This window comes from Melanotaenia boesemani, chromosome 24 (assembly GCF_017639745.1).
Source record: "Melanotaenia boesemani isolate fMelBoe1 chromosome 24, fMelBoe1.pri, whole genome shotgun sequence".
Taxonomy (NCBI): domain Eukaryota; kingdom Metazoa; phylum Chordata; class Actinopteri; order Atheriniformes; family Melanotaeniidae; genus Melanotaenia; species Melanotaenia boesemani.
Genome location: NC_055705.1, coordinates 23,494,503 through 23,522,002, shown reverse-complemented (window position 1 = coordinate 23,522,002; position 27,500 = coordinate 23,494,503). Strand labels below are relative to the sequence as shown.

Genomic DNA, 27,500 nt, shown 5'->3' with positions numbered 1-27,500 from the left:
TTAAAAAAATATATTTTTTGTATATATTGAAGATTTGTTTGATTATAATGACAAAAATTTAAAGTGAGCATCCGTTTAGCTTAGTTACAATAAATGAAAGCATCTAGATTAGCTTGTGATAAAATGTAATCATCTTTATTGCTCACTTATTAACATGGTACAACTTCTTCTCTTCGTATAAAATTGATATTTAAACTAACATTTATCTATAACTTTTTACAGGCCAAACTAACTGTTACATGTTTATAGCAGCTTTGATACGCTAAGCTAAGCTAACCTGGTAGTTTAAAGCTTTGACGATTTATTGACTAAAAATGTTTTACAATAGTTTGTGAAATGCACTTATTAATTAACTGATTAAATTATCATAATTTTTTATGGAAGCTGAAGATTTAGACATTTGTCAGCAGATTTTCTTTAATTGTGCTAGGCTAATTAGCAGTTAGCTCTAACCTACATCCTCAGCTAACAGCTGGCACTAGCTTCATATCTATCACTAAACGTGACATAGGAAATATTTTTTTCGAACAAGAATATAAAGCAGGTCATTTTCCAAACTACTTTTTTGTCCCCAAACCACAAAGTTAAGGATAAAATTTGTGTTATTAAGTTAGACTAAGATGTTTTAGTAGCTACCACAGTTCAAATGTTAGACTGTTATAATCTGTTTTTATCAAACTCTAATGGTTTCTAGTCATCAACAAGTGGAGAGTATTTTCATAAAAAGTCTGTACACAAGTTTTATTCCCTTATATTAAAATATAAATAGCTTTACACATTCTTAGGGTGATTTCATTCCTGAAATTTGGTGCTAATGTCTAATCCAAGATGAATAGTTTTGTTTCATTACACACATTTGATTAGTAATTGTTTGGATTAGAAACAGGTGAATGTCTGAGCTGGCATGCTAGCAGGTAGCCTTTTAAATTTACACAAGTTTATTTTGTTTCCTCGTAGTATTATAATTATGACACTGTCATTCATAGTACCACCTCTAAGCACAATACTCGACTAATTCAAATTAGTCACATGAACAGTCCTGTTTGTATGAAGATCGTACTATGGCTGACAGAAATGAGGACTGGAATTGGTCCTACAAGCCTTGGCATTAGAGTTCCAGGAGACTCAGCCAACATGAGTAGGAGTTTTAATCAAAAGACATGAAAAAGACCTGATTAATTATGTTTCAGTTTGATTTGATCCTCTTCAGCTGTCATTTTAATCCAGATAGGCATGAAAGCACCCTTAAATGTATTTAGAGGAACATTTTTACTTTTAGCTTTATATACAGATAAAGGAGATCTTACCCTTTACATGCATGGAACACAGAACATATGTGGATTATTCTAAAAGCAGATGAGCTGCAGAAATGATCCTTTTAGCTGTGTCACAGGCAGGGGTTAAACTGGGATAAACAATACTGAGAAAGAGTATAACTTATTTATCTTTAATTAATTGTGGTTTTTAATTTATTTGGATAAAGTTCTGATGTCCAGGTGCAAGTGAACACAGCATGGAATATATTTTAGATGATATTTTACATCATAATGCAGCATGAACTTGCACACCGGACATTTCTACACTATGTGGGAACTACATCCTTCTGAGTGACTATCGGACCACCGTGTGAACAAATGTGGCCCATTTTTGGCCCAATTTTGGCATCTGTTATTTTATAGCTACAAAAAACCACAGAGGGTTTCATTGTCATAATTGTCAAAATATTGTTTTAATTATTCAGAACTAAAAATCCAGGGAAAGGGTTTTTGTTTTGTCCATTAAACAGCCCTGGGCTCAGTTTCGGCCCAATTTAACCCCAATCACAGGCTATAAGCATCTCTGCAGAAACTTGAAGGGTCCCGATGTTGCCACTGCCTGTTGATGCCCTGTTAAAGTTAAGGTTGGGCACAACTAATTTGCTCAATTCACAACAGCCTGATTTAATTCAATATCGATTCATTTCCAGATATTTATATAACAGTTTTCCTTGAATATTAAAGACATTCTCACATAACTGTTTTTTATAAAATACTGAGCTCCTATAGATGACCATCAAAATCACATATCTGGGATAAATTCTGAAGTACATATGTGCATGGTGATGTAACTTCCTGTTATTTTCAAAACATTTGGTGTTTTGTTAAAGATGCTGGAGCTCACGGTCTTAGCGTTAGCTGCTAATGTTGAAGCCAGTGGTGTAAGCATTAGCTCAGGGGTGGCCAACATCGGTCCTCGAGAGCCACAATCCTGCAATATTTCCAATCATCCCTGCACCGACACACCTGACTTAAACTAATGAGTCATTGTGCAGATCCTTATAGGCTGTTAGATCCATTTAATTTGAGTCAGGTGTGTTGGTGCAGGGATGCATGGAAAACTTGCAGGATTGTGGCTCTTGAGGACCGACGTTGGCCACTCCTGCATTAGCTGGTAATGTGGAAGCCTGTGGTCTTATCCTTAGCTACTAATGTGGGAGCTTTCTCTCTTAGCGTTAGCTGCTAATGTGGGAGGACACTGTCTTAGTGTTAGCTGCTAATTTGGAAGCCTGTGGTTTAAGCGTTAGCTACTAAAGTGGAAGCCATTGGTGTTAGCGTTAGCTGGTAATGTGGAAGCCTGTGGTCTTACCCATAGCTACCAATGTGGGAGCCAGTGGTGTAAGCGTTAGCTACTAAAGTGGAAGCCATTGGTGTTAGCGTTAGCTGGTAATTTGGAAGCCTGTGGTCTTACCCATAGCTACTAATGTGTGAGCCCGCTCTCTTAGCGTTGGCTGCTAATGTGAAAAATGTAATAGCAATAATGTTATGTAAAATGATAATATTCTATTCTATTCTATTATGTTCTATTCTATTCTAATGTGAGAGGTAATAAGCTGCTAAATAGTTTACAGGTGAATGTAATCCAGTGGTGAATAAAACCAAACTAAATCTGAATGTGGCATCATCACAGAGAGAAAAGCTGACTGAATCAATACTGAATTAATTATTTGGATTAATCAATTTTTTTTAACCCAGCTCTTGTTAAAACCATTTAATATTTTACTGTAACAATTGTGTAAACAATCCACATAAGTTATGTGTTCTCATTTCTAACCCATCATGATAATACTCTCCCCTTTTATTAGTTCATTTTACACTATTGCTTTGGCACCGGCTCTAATTGCCTCTGCAAAAGTCCTGATCTTTGTCTTCCTGTGAGATGGGACAGTAGCCATGCACAACTGCTTGAAGGACATTAAGATGTTTGGTGCTGGTTTCATCGAGCTGCATGTCCAGATTCATGGAGGAGCTCAGAGATGATGGAGTGGGGAGACATGACAAACAACATACACATCGCTGATAAGCCCAATAAAAATGGGGCTTTCTGGAAGAAGCGTTCGTGAAGAGGGAATTTTCATGATGTTGGATTTCATTCACTGGGTTTCACACACATGCAAGCACACACATGCAAACAAGAACAAACATGGAGAAACACAAACAAGAGGAGAAAATGAGATAAAACATTAAGAAACACATGGAAACACGCTGAAAACCCAGGCAGGGTTACAACACATTATGCATTACAAGGCATACCATATATATTAACATTCAAATGTAAAAGTGATCCTCGTAGTACAAACGGGATAAAAAAGGCTGAAATTTCAGCTGTTAGTCTCACCATTCTTGTCCATAGAATGAGGCTCAGACTGCTTCTTGCCGATATCAGCAAAAGAACGTACGATAGGAATGCGGTTGGCCAGTTTCTTGTGGTTTTGGTGGTGATGCTGTTTGAGCAGGGCCTCGCGGATCCTCCTCCTCGCATCCTGACCTACAGGGCCAGACACCTCGTGCTGATCCAGAACCATGTCTAAGGAGTTAGACAAGCACAGGAAACCCACTTTACCATGGCGGATATTTTAATTCACAAAGGATTCCCCTGATAGAGCCTGGCCCTGCGTGGCAGCCAGCGATGCTAAGCTGATTACGCCAACAAAAGACTGACCTACTGTAGCTGATTAAATTGCACCAAACCAGGTTAAATTCAGCTGATTTCTGAATCAGCATAGTTTGTTCCCGAATCTTAAAAACACAGTTCCCTCTTTGCTCCGAAACAAGTCCAAATGAATAAAGTTGGACTGACATGTAGTAGTAGTTTCCATAGTGACCCAAACTTAAAGCTTTAAGAGTATAGAGACACAAGGTTATTTAAGCTGGAGCCTTTCCCAGCAATTAGCAGGCACACCTGGACAGGTGGCCAGTCCATCACAGGGCCAGCACAGAGACAAACAACCACTCACACATGTAGGGAAAATTCAGAGCGACACAGGCAGAACATACAAACTCCACACAGAAAGGCCTCGTTCGAACTCCCCCCAGCAGAAGCACGAACCAGCGATATGTATATTTATATATACACAAATATATAGTTATATTTATACATACATACAGAAGCAGAACAGGTGAGTTAGAAGTTTCATTAAAAGATTTTAACAGTTACAGGCCATCCACGCCTTTATGTCATGGAGACACTGAATCAGTGGTCGGACAGAGTAAGGGTTGTTCTAACCTGCGATCTCCTCCAGTGAGTTGGCCCTCATGTCCAGCATCACAGTCCCATTCATGATGCAGCTGCGAAGCTCAAAAAGACTGTGCAGAGACAGAGTGGCCACGTAGGGTTTACTCCATCGCTCGCCACCATCCTCCACGTCTTCCTCGAACTTCAGCCACCTGCAAACCAACAAGCATGTAAGTCATGCGTAGAAGAATTTGTGCTTTAAGATCCTGATGGTGCCTTGAAAACAGCTTTAACATAAAATTTGCTGTCAGGCAGAAACAGCATCAAAGACACCCCAGCTGAGCGAGAACAGCTTACCTAGCCGTCTCTTTCCACTCGGCATCCTCGCCCTCTCTGAGGCAGATTTCATCCAGCTCGGTGAACAGGGCGTGAGGGATGTGCTCTTCGTCGCCATCTTCGGTACCCAGTAGAAACTGCACCCTCTGAGCTGGCGTGTCTGCTGCAGCGAGTAGGAGATGTAAAAGAAAGTAGCAAGAAAAATGGAAGTTGTAGCAGGTGGTCGGCAGTTAAGAGGCAGCTCAAAGCTTCTGTGTTCTGTAAAGATTTTCATCCAAATTTTATCTCACTTCACTCCAACACTTACTGTGGCAGGGGGATTCTCGTCCGTCATCAGCTGTGGGGTCCCTCTCCTTAGACCTCTTCCTGTGTCTGTGTCCATGGTGGCGGTGACGCCGGTGTGACCTCCTGCCAAGAGGGACATGGACTCCAATGTAGAGGGTGCGGTGACCTAAAGGCAACATGGTCCAACACAGAAGTGGTTAACCTTTGATCTGAAAATGAGACTCCTTTTTTTATATTATTGTTAAATATTTATGATGTAGTCACTAAATTGTAAAGAGCAGCAGAGAAAAATGTCAGGAAAAAAATCTGAAAAATCTGAATCAGCACACCAGCTAATAATATGTTCACTGTGTTTTTAGCACACTAGCTAATACCATGTTGTGTATAGCACACCAGCTAATGTTACTGCATTTAGCACACCAGCTAATACCATGTTCTTGGGTCAGTCACTAGCTAATACCATGTTCACCGTATTTAGCATGCCAGCTAATACCATGTCAATTGTTTTTAGCATGCCAGCTAATACACCATGCTTTTATTTTGACTTCTATATAGACTTTTTTATATAGTTGTTGTTTTATTTTGTTCTCCTCCCCTGAGTCGCCACCTTATCGTGGTGGAGGAGTTTGTGCATCCTGATGATCCTAGCAGCTATGTTGTCGGGGGCTTCATGCCCCTGGTAGGGTCACCCATGGCAAACAGGTGTGTAGGGGAGGGACCAGACGAAGTGCGGCTCAAATCACCCCTATGATGATGACAAAGCAAGGACCAGGGTTTCCCTTGCCCGGACGTGGGTCACCGGGGCCCCCCTCTGGAGCCAGGCCTAGAGGTGGGGCACGGAGGCGAGTGCTTGGTGGCCGGGCCTTTGCCCATGGGGCCCGGTCGGGATCAGCTCGAAAAGGTGACATGGGCCTCTCCTCCCGTGGGCTCACCACCTGCAGGAGAGGCCATAGGGGTCGGGTGCAGTGCGAGCTGGGCGGCTGCCAGAGGCGGGGACCCTGGCGGTCTGATTATCGGCTGCAGAAGCTAGCTCTAGGGACGTGGAATGTCACCTCTCTGGCGGGGAAGGAGCCTGAGCTGGTGCGCAAGGTTGAGTGGTTCCGGCTAGATATAGTTGGACTCACCTCGATGCACGGCTTGGACTCTGGAACTACTGTCCTTGAGAGGGGCTGGACCCTCTTCCATTCTGAAGTTGCTCCCGGTGAGAGGCGACATGCAGGTGTGGGCATGCTCATTGCCCCCCGACTTGGCGCCTGTACGTTGGGGTTTACCCTGGTGCACGAAAGGGTAGCCACCCTCCGCCTTCGGGTGGGGGGACGGGTCCTGACTGTTCTTTGTGCTTATGCACCAAACAGCAGTTCAGAGTACCCACCCTTTTTGGAGTCCTTGGAGGGGGTGTTGGTGAGCACTTTTTCCGGGGACTCCCTCGTTCTGCAGGGGGACTTCAATGCTCACGTGGGCAATAACAGCAAGACTTGGAGGGGCGTGATTGGGATGAATGGCCCCCCTGATCTGAATCCGAGTGGTGTTTTGTTTTTTTGCTTCTGTGCTTGTCATGGATCGTCCATAACAAACACCTTGTTCAGGCATAAGGGTGTCCACATGTGCACTTGGCACCAGGACACTCTAGGCGGCAGTTCAATGATCAACTTTGTAGTCGTATCATTGGACTTGCGGCTGCATGTCTTAAGCACTCGGGTGAAGAAAGGGGTGGAGCTGTCAACTGATCACCACCTGATGGTGAGTTGGCTCAGATGGTGGGGGAAGATGCCGGTCAGGCCTGGCAGACCCAAGCGTGTTGTGAGGGTCTGCTGGGAACGTCTGGCGGAGTCCCCTGTCAGAAAGAGTTTCAAATCCCATCTCCAGCAGAGCTTCAACCATGTCCTAGGTAAGGCGGGGGACATTGAGTCCGAGTGGGCTGTGTTCCGTGTCTCTATTGTCGAGGCGGCCAGCTGCAGCTGTGGCCGTAAGGTCGTTGGTGCCTGTTGTGGCGGTAACCCCCGAACTCGTTGGTGGACACCGGCAGTGAGGGATGGAGTCAAGCTGAAGAAGGAGTCCTATCAGGCCTATCTGGCCTGTGAAACTCCAGCGGCAGCTGATGGGTATCGGCAGGCTAAGCGGAGTGCAGCTTCAGCGGTCACTGAGGCAAAAACAGGGGCATGAGGGGAGTTTGGAGAGGCCATCGAGAATGACTTCCGGACTGCTTCAAGGAGATTCTGGTCCACCATCCGGCTGCTCAGGAGGCAAAAGCAGTGCTCCGTCAACACTGTGTACAGTGGGGATGGGGGGGCTGCTGACCTCGACTCGGGACTTTGTGAGGCGGTGGAGGGAATACTTCGAAGACCTTCTCAATCCCACCAACACGTCTTCCGATGAGGAAGCAGAGTCTGGGGTAGCTGGTGCTGGCTCTCCTATCTCTGGGGCTGAGGTTGCTGAGGTGGTTAAAAAGCTCCTCGGTGGCAAGGCCCCGGGGCTGGATGAGGTCCGCCCAGAGTTCCTTAAGGCTCTGGATGCTGTAGGGCTGTCTTGGCTGCCACGCCTCTGCAGCATCACGTGGACATTGGGAACAGTTCCCCTGGACTGGCAGACTGGGGTGGTGGTCCCCCTCTTCAAAAAGGGGGACCAGAGGGTGTGCTCCAACTACAGGGGGATCACACCCCTCAACCTCCCCGGTAAGGTCTATTCAGGGGTGCTGGAGAGGAGGGTCCGTCGGATAGTCGAACCTCGGATTGAGGAGGAGTAGTGTGGTTTTCGTCCCGGTCGTGGAACAGTGGACCAGCTCAACACCCTCTTCAGGGTCTTTGAGGGGGCATGGGAGTTTGCTCAACCAGTCTACATGTTCTTTGTGGACTTGGTGAAGGAATTCCACCGTGTCCCCCGGGGACTTCCATGGGGGGTACAGCGGGAGAATGGAGTGCCGGACCCACTTGTACGACCGGTGTCAGAGCTTGGTTTGCATTGCCGGCAGTAAATCAGAATAGTTTCCAGTGCGGGTTGGACTCCGCCAAGGCTGTGATGATGTGGTTCTGTTGGCTCCTCCAAGTCCGAGACCATGGTCCTCAGCCAGAAAAGGGAGGAGTGCTCTCTCCGGGTCTGCAATAGGGTCCTGCCCCAAGTGGAGGAGTTCACGTATCTCAGGGTCTTGTTCACGAGTGAGGGAAGGATGGAGCGGGAGATTGACAGGCGGATCGGTGCAGCGTCTGCAGTGATGCGGACTCTGCATCGGTCTATCAAGGTGAAGAAGGAGCTGAGCCAAAAGGCAAAGCTCTCGATTTACTGGTCGATCTACATTCCTACACTCACCTACAGTCATGAGTTGTGGGTAGTGACCGAAAGAACAAGATCGCGAATACAAGCGGCCAAAATGAGTTTTCTCCGCAGGGTGCCCGGGCTCTCCCTTAGAGATAGGGTGAGAAACTCGGTGATCCGGGAGGGGCTCAGAGTAGAGCCGCTGCTCCTCCACATCGAGAGGAGCCAGATGAAGTGGCTCGGGCATCTGGTTAGGATGCCTCCTGGATGCCTCCCTGGTGAGGTGTTCCGGGCACGTCCCACCGGAAAGAGGCCCCGGGGAAGACCCAGGACACGCTGGACGGACTACATCTCTCGGCTGACCTGGGAATGCCTCGAGATCCCTCCGGATGAGCTGGTGGATGTGGCCGGGGAGAGGGAAGCCTGGGTTTCCCTGCTTAGGCAGCTGCCCTTACGACTCCGGATAAGCAGCAGAAAATGGATGGATGGATGTTTTTATTTCTAATGCTGTTTTTTGTATTGGTTTTTCACAATTACCTTTGCTGCTGTAACTCAGAAATTTCCCCAATGTGGGACAAATAAAGCATTATATATATATATATATATATATATATATATATATATATATATATACCTTTTACCCTATAGCGCATGCTATAGGGTAAAAGAACTGGAGATGTGGGGAGCACATTTTTTTTTTTAAAAAAAGTTAAAAGCAAATGTAATTTGGAAGAAATGAAGAAAAACACTAAAAAACCAAGAAATAAAAATATACTGTAATTACATTAATGTTTATCTTCCATCTGTTTGTTATATTTCCTCATTAATTTACTTATTATTTACGTATAATTTTCCATGCATTCCTGTTAAAATTGTTGCATAATTAATATTTAAAGGGAAATAATTGGGGATCATGAAGCCTTTAAAACAAGAAAATGCATGTGCACCAAACTTAACTGTGACAAGGTTAGGTGAAAACTAAACAGGTTTTATGTCACAGTATTACCCTAACCTAACCCTAACCCAGCAACAAATAGCAGTAAAAGCACCGTAGTCAGATGGGAGCCATGAAGCATCTATTAATGAACAAACTGCTTCCTCCCGGCCTGATGTGCTTGTAATAAAACCCTGTTTTCCCGAATTGATTCTGAAGTCAGATTGCCTCTAAAATAGACGCATTTTTATTTTAGTTCAATACAAAACAGATAAAGGTTGTTTTATAAAGACAACATTATGCAATGTGAACATTGAGGTCTGCTGCTGGTATTTGTGTGAGTGTGTGCACACACGCTTGTACTGAAGCCACAGGGAGGGCTTGATTTCACCCGAGCTGACTTTCTCTTCTGTTATTGCAGTCGAGCTCTCAGGCCATTGCTTCTTGGCCTTGAGCTCAGGGGCTGGACACAGACAAGATGACCGGACACCCGAGTCTCTTCATCTGCCTCCTGCAGCATACAAAGCACCTCAGTGTCCAGCTTAATGTGACACCTCATAAATCCACAAATACCTGAGGCTGTTCCAGGCTGACAGGAAAATAATTAGACTGGCATTATAAATCTCGTTTATCTTTTTATTGTTAGAAGGAAAAGCCAATAACAGCAAACCTTTGATGATTGACACCTTCACCGACCTTTCTGCTCCATTTATGTACGTAAAGAGAAGCTGATTTTGGGCATGTAGGTCACAGCAGAGAACCAAATCCAGCCAAAACCACTTCATCCTCCTCATTTCTGAAGATTCTGAATTTTCCAGCCGTACGTTTAGAGGATGCTGCAGAATGACTCATCTATCACTTTGGTTTTGTTGCATGTGCAGCACGATGCTCAGACAGGATCTTTAGGTAAAGCTACAATACTGAGGAATCTTTATGACTAATTATTCGTGGCAATTAATACCGTGATTGAGAAATTATATAATCATGACACCCATAGATGGTTTTGGCCCGGTAGCTGCTGTTGCAGGTGCATGGCGACACATTAAGTGTGTTGAGGAAAAGTGAAGAAACTGAGTGAATCTAAAGTGAAATAATGTTTAAAAAGAAACATATTCCTCTCTGGGTGAAAGTATTTAAAGTATTTTTTATTGAGACTTTGTCTTTTAGACATTTTGTTTGTGATTCTATGTTCAGTTGTTCAACTAAAGTTTCAGTTAAAGACCAACATACAACCATTAATTACTGCTTAAGTAGACTAAAATAAAGGAGCCAGACTTCCCATCAGAAGTAAATAGTTGCAGCTTACAAGATAAAAACAAAAAAGCTGAAAATATTAATTTTTTTTATAGGAAATATTTGTATAGTTTCACTATATTTAAATTAGATCTAATTTATGTTTACTTTTTCAATTTCCAAATCAGTTTAATGAGCATGTTTGTGGTTTTTATTGTAATAAATAGTAGTTTGTTTATTGGGATTTGATAATTTTTGTGTTTTTTGGGCCCAGTTTGCTAACATGATGTTGATGTTATGAGCTCAGTCTGCACTGATGCAAACATATCTGAGCCATGTAATATTCACTGGCTGCTCAGCATCATGAATAAAGCCGCCCTGCCTCAATGCTACAGAAAGCTGGGCCTGGACACGGCTTATAACAAAACTAATCTGAAAAAAATCAGAGAAAGCTGCTTTGGCGTTCTTGGTAATTGATCATAAAAACACAATTCTCCTAAAAACAAAGCAAAGAACCCTCATCAACCACACCAACGCAGCTATAAAAAGTCCAGAAATCGCTCTTAGATGCAGAAAATGTCCCTTGAAATGTTGTCACTTGCTTGGATAGACGACTAATCTCATCATAGCAGCTAATCAGATTTAGACAATGAGCAGAAACAACATGAATCACCTAAAAGCTCCGTGACTTCACCGTATTCAGACAGTCCAGAACCGCCCACCACCAGCCTGAAACGGAGGTTAAACAAGGTCCAGGAGCGTCATGAGAAGCCAGCTACATGTCAAAATATATTTGTAGTTAGGACAGAATGAAGCCTGTCAGAGGAAATCCTCCTGCAGACGCATTCATCCAGAGAAAATGGCTCTTAGCTTTGAGTAAATTATGCAGGAGGGGGAAAGGAAGGAGTGATGCACATGCAGCAAGTCTAAGAACCGAGGCCGAGAACGCCACCAACAACCAGGTAGCGAAGGAAAACAAAAGAGCAGAACAGACGCATTTACAAGTTCACCATTCAAGACTCAAATAGCTCCCCTCCTCCCCCTCCTCTTCCTCCTCCTCCTCCTCCTCCTCCAGGCCTGAACAGCTGCTGCTGATGTCAAAGGATATCTTTTGTCTTTACGTCTGAGTCCACGTCTCAGCGACTTCACATCGTGGTTTGTGATGTGCAGAGTTTTGGTGTTTCACGGGTCAGAGTGCAGTCATGTGAAAGCTGCAGCTCTGATTGGCTGCAGGGGAGCGTGCAGTCATCACCACAACCCACCTCACTGACATCAGCTGCTGGACTTACATGACCTGCTATGCCTCAGACAGCGGTGCAAACACATCATCTACAACAGAGAAAATCCACCAGGTCAAAGAAGCGAAGCACTGCACCAGTCCTCCCATCAACACGTCCGGGACATGAGCTTCACACCGGGGGGGTCGACGAGGCCGACGAGCTCCAAGGGAGCAGACATGAACGTCGTCTTCCCAAACTCAGTGGGCTCAGAGACAGACCTAGGATCCGAGGCTGTGGGATCAGTTGTGTTTAAACGTCAGGTAAAAGTAAAGGTACGGAGGAAGTAGTCCAAGAACAGCTCTACAGGTAAAAATGTACCAGTGACAAAGCCAGACCAACCTTCGTATACGGCCTCATAGAAACAAGCATCTTTTCTTAAAGAGACCTTATGGAAGAAAAATCACTTGTTTTATGTTTGTAGAGTAAAATTAAAGTTTTCCCGCCGGTTTTCTCGTCATCTCACCTCATTTCAGCTTCACACCGTGTTGCATTCACTGCACCTCAGAAGTCAAACGTTTGAACTCCTTTCTTTGCTTTTTGCTTTGATAGTCACATGAAATCTCACCAGTTCACTGAACTGAAGGAAAAAAGCAATCAAAGTGATGTTTAACCAGAACTTTAAGGTTTTATAACTGATTTTACTCAACTTTGTGACCCCACTGCACTCGTCAGTCTTTCATGAGATTTTCCTCTAGAATGACAAACAGTGACTCGTGGAACATGAACCGTGACGTGTTGTAAACTGTCTAGAAGCGGGACTGGAATCAGGTCATTTCCAGGTTTGATGTGAGATAACTTCAGAGGAGCTTTTCGTGCTGGTGACGCAGTGTTAGCGTCACCACGGCAACAACAGAGAGATAACTATTACGTAAAGCATCACCTGGGATGGAGAGTTCTTAAGATGAAAGAATGTTCCTACTGGCAGAGCATCAGAAATAAAAGAATGGCTCTTTTTGTGACCGCCTCATCCCTTGTTACCTAGCAACCAAACTCAGCACATACTGATGGGGACCGCTTCTGCTCTGATTGGAAGAAATTCAGATGTTTTCCATATCAGCCAGTCAACCACTTATTGTTCATTTCTCCTCTGGATGACTTTTTAACAAGCTGATATTCACAGATGGAACAAATCTTTATTTTTATTTTGTTTACTCAAGTCATGGATGAAAAATGTCACTGTAATCAAACAAGGCTGCAGATAAGTAATAAACATATTACATCATTCTAATGGTAGCATGTAGATCAGGGGTGTAAACCTATGGCCCGGGGGCCAAAACCAGCCAATCAGAGGATCAAATCTGGTCCACACAAGGATTTTGGTAAATATGAAGACACAGAAGATGATAACTGCTATTTGTAAATAATAAAATAAATATAAAATAAATAAAAACATAGAATACAAATATGTGATTAAAACTAAAATATTAGCTAGCTGAGCTGCCAGCGGTGACAAATGAGAAGTGAAAATTATTTTTATCTGGGAGATCATTTCAGCTGGATGTTCATTAGATAATGACTAGCATGCACAGGCTGGTGACCCACTGGATAGGGCATGGGAATGTGACGTCACGACACCAGCCCCGCAGTGGCTGATGGGAAAAATAGCTGTTGTTGGAGGCCACTCCTGAGGCACCGCGATCAGTATGGGGAGAACTTGTTGCGTAGTGGGTTGAAATGCACACGATCGACAGGGAAAACAAACAGACTTGTGTCCGAAGCAACGAGGAGGAGGTGGATGGGGGATATCCACCATTACATTTTTCTGATGTCCAAGCTGGTTGAAGTGTGCTCGAGGCTTTTTCATGCTGGTAGGTGTGAACATTTCGCTTTCAGAGACGACTGTGTGCTTATTTTGTTCCGTACCAGAGAAAATTAACAGCAGGTTCCTCTGCATGTGTTTAACCTAGCACCAGTCGACAAAGCAAGCTAGCAGGCGCTCATCTGAAAAACTGGACGTAACCAGCCAGAACGGGGCCATTTTAGAGCAGCTTTTATCATGGTGTCTGCAAATGAAGCCTGACAAATTCTCCTAATAATCCCTGTAAGGGTGTTTGTCATATTAGATCAGGTGGACTGACAAATAGAGGGTTCGTAAACTGTACATGAGCCTCCAAAGACGTACAACTTCTAAACTAAGCCTCAGTAAAGGCGCTCACACCACAGACTAGATACACAATAACGTCATGAAAAGTCAGAGGAAGTAAGGCGTCGGAGTCTCGGGTCCTCTCTTCAGCCAACATTTCACATGGTTCATATTCTCCCATCGATGCAATCGTTTCTGTATAGCATCTCCTCACCCCGGGAACAAGCTTGTCCCTGTAGCGCACATTTACTTTGTTTCTGACTTTCAACATTATGGTTGTTTAAATAGTTATTGATCTGCAATGGTCGGATTTTTCTCTGCAGCCTCAGAAAATGCCGCCAGAATGCACTGCGCAGTGATGTCAGTTCCAAAGCACCTTAAGAGACACCTGCTGCTGTCTATTAGCACAGAGATGCTGGCGTTAGCATTGAAACCATCCTACCAAAGCTGACAGCCTACTGAACCATTTATTGCCTGGGTTACCAGCATGCTAAAGCTAACTGAATTAGCTTCTGCATGGCACTGCTGCCACACACTGTTGACTTGGCTGTTACTGCAGTCTGAGGCTCCCACCATTAACAAGACGTCATCTAAGAAATCAGCCAAGAAAATGTACAGATTATAGTTAAAATACAATAATTGGTTTTTATATTTGACCATGTGAAATTAGTTTATTATGTATATAGTCATATTTATTTGTTGCATTATACAAGAAGCAGCCCAGAAGCCTCCTTCTTTGGTTTTAGAGCTCACGTTGTTTTTTTCTTCATGCTACAAACGCTGATGCAAACGTGTAGAAAAAGAGCCGCAGCTCTTTGATTCACATCAAACCCGAACATCCCTCTGTGATGATCCCAGGTGGACAGAAAGCTTTGTGTCGGTAATTCTGCCTGGAAAGACGTCTTTTCTGCTGATGAACATAACTTCTTACTTTGTGTGCATCTCAACAAAATATACAGCAACATGAACGAATTAGTCCAAAACAAAATAAAGTCTGCAGCACTTTTAGACATGATGTCTGACACAGATGAAAACTTCGTTTAAAGGAACGAAAAGATTCAACATCTCCAGATTCACTTCACCCCGTTTAGGAGTTAAATCTAAATATATGTGGACAGGCTCGTACAAAATTCACAAGTGAACTGGGAATTTCACCTAAATTCCCAAATTCCCTGAGGACTCTCCAAAGGGACTAATAAAGTATTTCTATTCTATTCTTTTCTAAATGCCACTTCACTCCATGAATTTGAATTCTATCAAGATGTTTCCCTCTTTAATCAAAAGTGTAATTGTTTGATTTGAGAGCAATTTCTTGTTTTCATGCTCAAATATCTTCCCGCTCTCAGATAAACCGTCTGCCTTTAACTCCTCAGGTTTAGAGTTGCAGGTTCAAATCTCCTGTGTTCAAGCTTGGTCTCTTTCCCTCACACTCAGACTCATTCTCTGCACCAGCGGTTCCCAACCTGGGGTCCACGACCCCCCAAGGGGTTCCCCTAAAGAGTACAAGGGGTCCCAGAGACTTTAAACCAAGAGAGCCAAATTTCCCATATTTTAAGAGAAAAAAATAATGTTCTATGTTGGTAATTTAACTTTGGCTGTATCTTGGGAGGACAGGACTCAGCCAGAACACGTTATTTATGGTGAGAATCTCACTAATTAAAGCATAAAACCAAGTATGGTCTCAGCACGGGTGGGGCAGGGGGTCCATGTTTTTTTAGTATTTGGGGGAATGGAGTCCTCATAGAAAACAAGTTGGGAACCTGAGTCCTGCTCTCAGAACTTCTGCTCTTAGACATTTTTTCCTCTCTCGGGTTGCTGAATAAGCTGTCTGTCAAACGTCCTCCAGCCAATAGAATACGAACTAAATGCTGACATCGTGCCCCCCTTCTTCAGGGTGCGCTTCTTTTACTTGACACCACGTTGCAGAAGTAAAGATGGCTGCTCACCATTCATCATACTTGACGTACCTTCCCGAAGGAATGTGTAAAATTTCGTATTTTGGGGCGCTCAAGCGTTCTTGGGGAAAATTGACTCAACAGCAGCCCCGCCACCGCACCGTCGGTCTTTATGAAATTTGCTTCAGTTGTTCTACGTGCCAGGGTGGAGCGATGGCCTGAACCCAAATGGAAGTTGTCCATTTCAGATTGCGCAATACTGCAAGATTTAGCATCGATCTGATACCGAGTAAAGAAAGGGCTAGAGCGTAGATAACATTAATATTCTTTAGCCTTTCCTGATGTTACAGTTCATCTTGTTTTATGTCTGTTTTCATGTGTCTATGCTTTTATGTTGCGCTGGTCCACGGTTTCTTGTTTCTAAATTTGCTTTATAAATAAAGTTATTAGTGTCACCCTCACAACTCTTCTCCTGACAGCTGATGGTGGTGAGGACATTTCGATCCAGTGTGTTTTTAACATGTTTTTAACCCATCGATACTTTGTCTTACCTTTATATATATATATATATATATATATATATTTTTTTTTATTATTATTTATCTAATTATTAATAATTATTTATTTAAGGTTTGGGAGACTGGCACCCTTGTGGTCACAGAGGTGGGCCTGGGTCTGGTGAACCTGGGTTCAAGCCCCCAGGCTGGTACACCACCGTGGGCCCTGAACCCCTGACTGCTCCCTGGACTCTGGAATCTGGCAGCTCACTGCTCCGAGCTGCTAGGTTGGGTTAAATGCTTGGGATTAATAAAGTAGAGTTAAAAAAGTAAATTAAAAGTTTAATTATAGGTTATTTTATTCCACTCTTTTTTAATTGTAAATAAATTTGGGCAGTAAAGGGTGAATGTGAGTATACTAAACAGTAGCTGGGTCCCCCCAACATTGAAGTTCATGCCGGGGTCACCAGTGGCGTTACCTTCTAGTTCTTCCTTCTCAAAGTTGGTGTTGAGCATGGAGCGCGTCCCCCCGCGGTCCACCACCGCCTCCTCATCGGCTCTCTGCAGACACACAGACATGGAGTCTTCACTCAGATACTCACATTTCATATCGTTCTAACAAAGTTCACAGTTCGATAGAGAAAACATAATAAAGCTCCTTCATTTCATGTTGGCAAAGGCTGACTCCAAACTGGATCAGATTCATGATGACTGACCAGCTGAGGAGGTTTTTCCTCCTCCGTGAAGCAAATTCCACATTTCCTGAAAATACTACGAGCTGCATCTCACACTTTCAGCCTGCTTTCCCCACCCCAGCAATCAGCCAACAGGGACCATGTGTCCTGAAATAAACACACAAACTTATCAGAAGCCTAACTTCCAGAGACTGTCACCATGGCAACAAAAGACAGCCAATCGCAATATGAAAACGCCACGTTCATCTCCTGAGAGCCAGATTACACCACTTTTGTGTCATGGTTTTAAGAATAATGCTTGACTGTGTGTAAGCCTTAAATCATGTAATAGCTGCAGCACACACACCTGTGGTGTAACTGGAGCAACCGCACATGCTCAGTGTGCGCCATGGCAGAAGCAGACTGGTGCTAACGCATGCAGCTTCGTGCTTTTCAGTTATTCCTGGTAAAAATAGCTCTGACCTTGAAAAGGAGAGTGCATGCTACTGTGCTCTCTGAGCAGAAACACACTTCTTCATGATGAATATTTCCTTAATATGACTCCTGTCAGTGCGTATCAGCTGTAAATAAAAGACCATTAAATGAAATCGGAGGCATGTTTATCTCCTGGTAGCCTTATTAGCCGTCAGGCAGAGACAACGTTGGCCTTGGTGAAAGAGATGCTGCCCAGAAAGCTCCAGAGAACGTCTCCTGGGCAGGACATTGCTATAAAACGTTGTCATGGTAACACCTCTTTCATCTCCACCCCTCTACGGCTGAGTGCTTGTTCTGTGGATATTTTATGTAAAAGGTCATATGGCTGAGAGCCAGTTTGCTGTGATTCAAACAATCACTGATGTTCAAACCGGATTTTACCCGTTAATTTTTATTTAATAGTTACAGTTCTCAAACTGAGGGTCCCGACCCCCACGGGGGTTCCAAGATCATTTCAGATCATCTTTGACATATATATCAATGACTGGACATGGTGATCATGGATACGCTGCAAAGGAAAGCCGTAGTGATGATGTAGCCTCCCCAACCATGGAAATATCAGGAAAATGAAACACGAGAACCTGGAGAAACACCAAGGAAGATCTGGAGAAAGCCTGGAAAGCCGGAGTCCTGCAGGTTTTCATTGGTTTCCTGATCTAACACACCTGAATAAAATCAAATGGATCCAACAGCTTCTTGTCAACTTCTTCACAATAACCCATTAATTTCAGTCAGGTGTGTTGGATCAGGGAAACAATGAAAACCTGCAGGACCCCGGCCCTCGAGGACCGGAGTTTGACAGCCCTGGATGATCAACTGACCTAATGCATGTCTTTGGACACACACACACACAAACACACACACAAAGAGATCAATGTGTGAAATTAACACATTAATAGCAAAGTTATTACTTGTGTTAAAAATCCAAATATGACATCATCTCAGTGAGAGAAGCATATTTTGGGCATAAAGGTGTCGTTACAGCCGTGAATCAAATCCACAAAAGAAAAAACTTCATCCTCCTGATTTCTGAAGATTCAGTTTTTCAGCCTTACATTTAGAGGATGCTGCAGGATAACCTGTCTGATACATCACACAGGTAATAGTCACAATTCTTTCTTTAAATATTTTATTTACTTATTTGTTATGATTTATTATACATCCAATACAAAAAAAACATAAGACCAAAAAGGTGTACCAGCAGCAAAAACAAAGCATTAGAAATTTAGTTTACAGTGAGGTGCAATAACAGAAATACTGGGGATATAACCAGGCTGATATAATAATAATAATAATAATAAATGTATGTACTATAGTGTTTTTATAGACTTGTGATGTTTTACGATGATAAAACTAAAGACAAACAGGATCATATTAAACATCTGCCAGCAGGATTTAAATAAAGTTTATCTTGAATAATTGTGTCTGTAAACAGTAATAATGTCCTGCTCCAGTCACATTAGATCAATAAAGAATCACACGTATGTGGTGAAGAGTAAGAAGCTGGATGTGGTAGATGGTGGATAGAAGAAACACACACACGCCTACACACATGTGGACAAACGTGAGAAACAAGCCTGAACATCTGGACAGATGCTGACATCTGTCTTCTTACTGTAAACTCCCTCATCAACGCAGATATTGCTCAGTAAGAAGATGCTGACATGGGACCAGACTTTTCCAGACCCCCCCTTTGCATCCTACTCTGATCATTATTCTTGACAGCCAGAACTCCAGGAGAAGGGATGAAACTCCACCTCCAGGATGTTAAATGAGCCAAAAAACGAAAAACACAAGCCAGAACATAAACTGAAGAAAGGTCTCTTCATCACATCCCTCTGGAACTAGTTCAAGTTTACAAATTAAAGCTGCGTTTCCAACAACAGAAGGAGGATTTAAAATTAATCCTCTTTATCTGGTAAATACATGTCCAACATTTAATGTTCTGTCAAGCATGTCAGCAACTGCTGCACCATCATGGACGTATCTGATGTAATCCAGATGCTAGCTAGCTAACAGACTGCTAAGCTAGCGTCAGGATGTTGATGTTGATGCTGGATCCTGTGGGGCTGTCTTGATTGACAAGCCTCTGCAGCATTGCGACAGTTCCTCTGAACTGGCAGACTGGAGTGGTGATCCTCTCCAAGAAGGTGGACCGGAGGGCATCGACTCCTGTGGGGGGTATTCCGGGAGTATGGAGTGCCAGACCCGCTTGTACGAGCTGTCCGGTCCCTGTAAGACCGGTGTCAGAGCTTGGTCCGCATCGCCGGCAGTAAATCAGAATCGTTTCCAGTGCGGGTTGGACTCCGCCAAGGCTGCCTTTTGTCACCGATTCTGTTCATAACTTTTATGGACAGAATTTCTAGGTGCAGCCGAGGTGTTGAGGGGATCTGGTTCGGTGGCCTCAGGATTGGGTCTCTGCTCTTTGCGGATGATGTGGTTCTGTTGGCTTCATCGGGCCGTGATCTTCAGCTCTCACTGGAGCGATTCGCAGCCGAGTGTGAAGCAGCTGGGATGAGAATCAGCACCTCCAAATCCTAGACCATGGTCCTCAGCCGGAAAAGGGTGGCGTGTCTTCTCCAGATCGGGAATGAGGTCCTGAGTGGAGGAGTTCACGTATCTCTGGGTCTTGTTCAGGAGTGAGGGAAGGATGGAGCGGCAGATGGACAGGCGGATTGGTGCGGCGTCTGCAGTGATGCGGACTCTGCATCGGTCTGTCGTGGTGAAGAAGGAGCTGAGCCAAAAGGCAAAGCTCTCGATTTACCATTTATTACCATGTGATAGTTTAAAAATATTATAATGTGGTTTTCTGCTTCTGGGTATCTATTAGGGGACAGAAGACAAGTACCCGATTGTGTTCAACAGGATTTTGAGCAAAGTTTTTACCATAAATTGAAGCAAAATGTCTCAGAAACTATGAAATATGTCAGGCTCTTATGGGTTAAAATATTGTTTACATCCTTACTGATGCTAAATAAACATTTCTGGGTCTCCTCCTTCCGTCTGGAACCTTCTGAGTGTATCTAATGTTCTCAGGTTTATCTTGAAAAAGGGGGAATGAAGTCTTTATTTTAACAAAACTTTCTGAATAAACAGCTTAATTCACATCTGTATGATTTTTTTATTTAAAAAAAATAAATAAATAATACAATTTTGCTGTTTACTGAGAAAGAAATCCTTCAGTCAACCTCCTTTATTTTTCACTCTCATCACGCCAACAACCTTTTAAATGACATGTAAAAGCTATGGCTGACTCTGCTGCATCCCAAACAAAGCTTTTCCCTGCTTGGGATGACAGATGAGCCAGGATCTCATGCCTGCAGGTCCCTGATTCTATTTTTAACCACCAGTTTCTCTGCCTCTGCTGACCCCAGACCAGCCCAGGGAGCTGCATCCCAACCCACCAATCTGGGTTGAGATTAATCTGCCAGCCTTTACAGCAGGATAAAAGCCTGTCCCTGACCATGGGATCAGTGGTGGAGGGGAGAATTAAATTGCTTCTCGGTTGGTCCGTTGGTTGCTGATGGAGATTTCAGCGGCAACAGCAGCAGAGGACACATGAGCAAAACTCCAGAGGAGCCGGGAAGGGAGGGGGTGGTGGGAGTATGACGAAAAGACATTCTCACGTGTAACATGAACATATGTTACATCTACATGTGATCACCTTGAAATGTTTTTCTCATCTTCCTTTTACAATTTATTGATTTATTTCTGCATACAGAGTTTATCTGCAGCAAATAGATTCCTGCAAAGCCTTCTGGCTTCATGCTGCACATGCAGAGACACATCATGCACGGACTCTCCATGCACATAGTTCAGTGCATGCAGGGACACATCATGCACATACTTCAGCTCATGCATGGACTCTCCAAGCATATAGTTCAGTGCATGCAGTGGTGTGATGGGGAGGAGCAGGGAGGATGAAGCAAAAGGCTCCAGGCTTGGGGAACAGAGGATGCTGTAATGTCACAAAGTGTTCAGTGTGATTTTATGTGCTCATCAAAATGAGCACAGCGTAAACATTTGTGCTGTGCTAGCAACTGAGCATCATCATGAGAAGACGGTTTGATGTCCTCTGGTTTTGATTCAGTGGATGCAGACGTAGAACTAGACACCTTACAACACAAATATACTTGCTAAAGCTCATCTTCACATAATTATTTTTCTTTTTTTAATCGACATATTAGCATTTCATTATATCAGAAGTTTTGATACCACAACTTACTTTGGTTGGTATGACAGTTAGCATACAGATGCTAATGTTAGCATACTTACAGATTATTTCTAAATGTCAATAAAAACAAAATATAAGGACATATGTTCTCTTCTTATATGTGATTATACCTTTTATATCTTGTCATTATTCCATTTTCTTTCTAGGCATCACGTGTGTTAGTGCCTTATCTTTCCATAAAAATGTGCCAGTAGGTAACTGCTCTGCATACTGGACCAAACATATGGCCAACAACGTAACAGCTGTGCCTACTGGTTCAGCATTAATCTGTAATGTTCCACCCAGGGAACCAACCAATGGGTGTTAGGATAGAGTTCATGAATTATGAGCTGTCTCTCAACCCCAAACATGACCATTAAACTCATCCTAACCAAGTTACTTTTATTCCTAACCCTAACCAAGTGCTTTCAGTATGACCAGGATGCGGGATGTAATGGAACTTCACTGTCTGAGGGAACTTCCCAAAGGGATTAATAAAGTTGTCTAAAGTCTGAAGGAGTCACTGTTGTGGTATTGTCCTGCTAAAGGTAATGACATAAGTTTTCCAGTGTATTCCATGACACTGGTTCAAAGAGCTGAATAAAGCCATCTTAATGGTTTTTAAAGTCATTGTGGCCTAAAAATAATTCCCACTATGACAAAGTAAAAACAGCTGAAAATCTGCAGCAGGAGGATTTAAATCCCTCACGGGATCACCAGCGGAAGATGTTCCTGATAGTAACGTAACTGGAATCCCAAACCAGAGAGGCCATGTGCAGGTTCCAGACCAATGTTTAACTTCATGTGGTCAAAAGTCTGCAGACGGGAGAATTCATCCCCAGAGTAGCTGTTAAAACCCAGGTAGGAGCTGGTAAGGTGTTCCTTCACCTATCTGTGGGCATCTACCTCTACACCGCTGACTATCCCAACCGGTCTTGACCAATACCAACCCATTCCGACCCATTAAGACCCCTCTTCCTAATGGTTTTCATTTTTGACCTGGTTCAGAATGAAGTGACTGACCCAAAAACAAAGGTAGAACAAATCCACTGTGTCTGGATCATCTTTGCTCTTATAAACCACTGAATCACACTAAAAAAGTAGAGAAATGAGAAAATAGATGCACATAGACACACTGCTTTTGACATGGAAACTGTGAAATATATCCCATGTTTTTGCTTCTATGCTTAGAAAATTCACAAGTGAAGGCAGTGTGAACAGTGAAAGTGACCTGCATGAACGTGCTTTCCTGAACATCCTGGTCCAGAAACACAGATCCTCCTTACATCCACCACATCTCATCCCCCGTGCTCCAGTTTCCTTCTATTTCTAGCTTTTGTGTCATAAAGTGCAGTTAAAGGTGAAAGCCAGAGAGTTGCAGCTCTGGAAGTGACATCTCGGTCACACCACCCTGACACAGCTATAAACCAAAGAGCAAATGTTAAACTGTAATTCAGGTTGTCAGATCCGTGTACAGCCTGCAGCAACAACCAACAGAAGAGAGACTTTTAAGGACCAACGTTATTTGTATGATTGCAGCAATTTGTGTTGGAACAACAAAGTTACTTTGATTTAAAAAATGACCTTCACCAGTGGTGTATGAGGGGTGAAAATGGCGTCCATTAATGTGATGATGTATTAATTTTTAGTGTATTTTAGTAGGAAGAGGGAAGTTAGTGTGCTGTTTAGTGGACAGACGTCCATTAATGTGATGTAAGAAGAATGTATTTTAGCCCTAGCTTGTTTAATTCTAATAATCTGATCTGATGCATCAACATTCACTTCTGAAATCTGACATTCGAAAATTCCTGGTCTACATTTTCCAGTCATTACCATAGACTGTATATAAAAGATGGGCGGAGCCTCCGTGACATCACCTGTAGGTTTCTGAAGCGCTGAATTGGGCGGTTCCCACCGTCACCATCATGGCAGCAACATGTGTGTTGTGTTTCCCAAAAAATCCAAAAATAGTCAAAGAGGAGAAGCTGAGAGGGGGACTGTGAAGGTGGGGGTGGATGATTGACACCCATCAAATTCGAGCTGCCTGTAGCTAAGACCTAACCGAGCTAACCCTGAACACAGTTGCTAACCAGCTAACGGAGGTAGGCTGGCTAAAGCTAAGGCACGATGTTAGCCAGCTAAAAACCGCAGCTGCACTGCACTCTCCCTTCTTGCTGCGGATATTGGATACCTGTCAATCAAAAGGACACGTCCCTAATTATGCTGACTTTCAAGATTAAATAACACCCAAACAGATGAGTTAGAAAAAAATTCACCCCCCTCACAGTTGTCATTAAGGTAAACTTGACCTATTAATCCTAAAATGGATTTTTGTACCAGGCTTTAAACATGTTTATTTCTGCTGTGAAGTTGGTCTTTTTAACATGGGAGTCTATGGAGATTTGCTCTGTTTTGGAGCCCCTAGTGGATGAGGGGGGAACTGCAATTCTTTTGCCATTCCACATAGGCTTCACATTTTACCGGCGGAGGTTGCTACTTGGTCATTAGCCGATTTCTGGATGGTGTAGGGCTGTCTTGGCTGACATGCCTCTGCAGCCTAGCGTGGACATCGGGGACAGTTCCCATGGACTGGTAGGCTGGGGTGGTAGTCCCCCTCTTCAAGAAGGGGGACCAGAGGATGTGCTCCAACAACAGGGGGATCACATTCCTCAGCCTCCCAGGTAAGGTCTATCCAGAGGTCCTGGAGAGGAGGATCCAGCTGAACCTCGGATTGAGGAGGAGCATTGTGGTTTTCGCCCTGGTCATGGAACAATGGACCAGCCTTGCTCAGTTCAGAGCTTCATAAATATGTTGTTGGTCCGGTTATATAGTTTGATGATCATCATGACAGTTCTCGTCATGGGAAGCTACACTCCCCAACACAACAACGCCATCTCCCATTTAACCCCTAGAATGTAAAATGACTAATTATTGAGTATATCCAATCCTTTTGGTTGTTTTAATTTGTGGACTTTTCTTCAGTTACTTATTTAATCTACATAGTGCTACCTACACCTCAGCTACATGTACTACGCCGTCTTCGTCCAATCGGCTGACCAATCACAACAGGCTGAGCCTATGCACTTTAAGAGACTGAGGTGAGTATTGGGAACATAAAATATAAAAAAGTTAAAATAACAAATGATGAATTGTTACAGTGTGAGCAGGTCCATTAAGAGACGTTATGAACCTGTAGATGAGAATGGTGATGGATCAGGGTCTCATCAGCAGTAATGAGGATGCTGAACCCAAAGACAAAGCCTTCATTTTATGGTCTATCTACGTTCCAATCCTCATCTAAGGTCACCTGGTTTGGGTACAAACAAAAGAACAAGCTCAGGGATTCCTTCAGAAGGTGTTTCAGCCTGAGAGATCAGGTGGGAGCTCATACATCTGAGGCAGCTTGGAGTAGAGTCAGCTGAGGTGCTTCAGGCATCTGATTGAGATGCTTCCTGGTTGCCTTCCATTGGACGTTTTCCAGACATATCCTACTAAAAGGTGACCTGGGGCAGACCCAGGACTCCCTGGAGGGGACCTTAGGATTCCCCAGGAAGAGCTGGAGGGAGTCGCTGCAGCCATGGCTTGAGTTGTATTTATCCACAGGATTAAAAGCAAATGACGGAGTTGAGGCAGATTACGTCATTCTAGAACAACAGAGAAAGTTTTCCGGTGCCACTGTCGATCATCGGAGAGCTGATATGCCATTTTTCTTGGCCTGGGTTAAATCTCAGTCCTACGGATTCCTACAAGCTCTCTTCCAGGAATCAGGAACATCACAACATTCCTGACTGGAAAAAAAGACATGTGACCTCATTCCTGCCTTCCTCCTGGATCTCTCTGGAGGCGTTCATAACAGCAGGGATGATGAATGTTTATATTCCTAAATAGGACAGGTGGTGTGCACTAAAATTCATCCTAAATGAAGTGTTCATCCGTCACATTGAGCCTGTTAGACTGGCTCTCCATGTAAATCTGCTTTAGAGGACTCTCTACAGGTCCTGAGCCAAAGTGGTTCTACAGTTATAGCTAGCAGAGATGGATTATCAGTGGCTGTACAAGCCCTGTGATTGGCTGACAGCATCTGTTGTGATGGTTTTCAGCCCTACAGATGACCATGGTTACCATAGCAATGGCAGCATCACAAGGAAGAAGATGCAAAGTACATCTCAACTTCTCTCAGAGGATCATAGAGACCAAACACAATAAACAGGAAGTGGATTTAAAAAGCTGAGATTTCTGCACTTTCTAAGCAAATAAACAACAAAAAATAGACCAGAACAAATTTATAAACAAGAAAAAATACTCAGACAGCAAATAATTCAGGATTCCTGGGTTTCATTCAGCCAGTTTTCCATAAAGATCAACAAGGTCAGCATGGTGGGTTTAAGCTCCAGCATGACAGTCCCATCTGTCAGCTCCTCCTCTGGACTGGACTCATGCACATCAGCGCTACCAGCCCTCTGTAGTACGAGCCGAGCCTTCCACAGCCCTAGCATCATGCACTTAACCTTATTCCAGCTAGCGTCCATCCTGTCTCACAGCGTTAGCTTCCACATCAGTCTGAAGCCTGACCAGAAGCAAAATCAAAGAGTCCAACAGCAGGAATGTTTTTGAAAGCCTACCTGATAAACAAATCCCTTGTTGTGGTCCACTGGGAGCATGTTGTATCTCCAGCCAGGTAGGGCGGGATGTCCGCTAACCCCCCTTGTGTTTGCAGCAGTAGTAAAATAAGAGGCTCAGGGCCTGAGCCCCACTCTGAGCTCAGTTTGTTTGGGATTGTTGCAGGAAATGTGAGAGAAAATAGCAGAGAAAGAGGCGAGTCAGCCTCTCGGTCAAACCCTTTCCCTCTCCTCAGCCGCTCTCATCAGCTGCTCTTCCCATGCTGGAATACGGAAGCAGCTTCAAGCCAAAAAGCTCCACAAAACAGCAGAAAAAGCCAAGCAGCACAGCTCCAGCTCCGCTTCTCCCTCCAGGGCAGCATCAAATGTTTCTGACAAGCGTCCATCCGCCAATCCCCCCAGAGAGATTAGCGCTCTGACATCAGCGGCGCCGTGCACGGATCTGCCCCACTCAGTCTCCGAGCTGTGTGGCTGTGTTACCTAAGAGAAGTCCGAGGTTGCAGGGAGTCATTCTTTAGGAGGGATTCACGCAGTCTAGGTGAAGCTCATAGCTGTTCACACCGTCTGCATGTTTAACCGCCTGCATACGCATGTATGTGTGTGTGTGTGTGTGTGTGAAAGAGAGAGAGAGAGAGAGAGAGATTGCAGAGCCTACCTGAGGTAAAGATGCTGCTTTCTGGCTGTAATGCATTGTCAGCGGAGCTGCGATGGAGGCAGGGTGTGCTACAAACAGATCTGGAAGAAGAAGCAGATTTTTCTGCTTTGCTACGAGCGTTTGTGATTTCTGTCATCTGATATCATGGAAAGCTTTCATTCATTTTTCAATGTACAGAGGCAGAGGTAGCTATCCTTCTCTTCTCGTTGGACCATCTGCTCCCACCTGTTCCAACCAGCTCTGTTTCCGCTTCCTCCACCTTCCCCCGTGCCCCCTTCACCCTCCTCTCCACTGATGCTACTATAATTAACCGGAGAGCCAGTCTAGGCTCCGAGCTGCTTCCTGCCATCCTATGCGAATAGAGATTTCATCCTGATCCAAAATCACCACCATCAGAAGTACATGCCAGGCAGCCTTAGCAAACTTCCTCCTCACTGATCCTCTCCAGCACGGCCACTTCAGCTCAGCTGCTATGCCAGAGTTGTAATTAGGAACAAGCTCAACTCAAATCCAGGAATCCACTTCCCTTCCTGTCAACCAGGAGACCAAGCAGGAGATCTA

General features: G+C 43.9%; 1 protein-coding gene across 2 annotated transcripts in view; it reads right to left on the bottom strand.

Moving 5' to 3' along the window:
* The window catches only part of LOC121635412 (sodium-driven chloride bicarbonate exchanger-like), a 64,808-nt gene that overhangs the window by 31,762 nt on the left and 5,546 nt on the right, over positions 1–27,500 (bottom strand). The window contains exons 3-7 of one of the 2 annotated variants that reach the window (XM_041978537.1): positions 16,763–16,844; positions 5,135–5,278; positions 4,849–4,990; positions 4,543–4,703; positions 3,655–3,843 (exon numbers count right to left, since the gene is read on the bottom strand). In XM_041978537.1, the coding sequence (XP_041834471.1) occupies positions 3,655–3,843; positions 4,543–4,703; positions 4,849–4,990; positions 5,135–5,278; positions 16,763–16,844 (718 nt within the window). The remainder of the gene's footprint in view (positions 1–3,654; positions 3,844–4,542; positions 4,704–4,848; positions 4,991–5,134; positions 5,279–16,762; positions 16,845–27,500) is intronic. The other variant, XM_041978538.1, reaches the window with a different exon arrangement.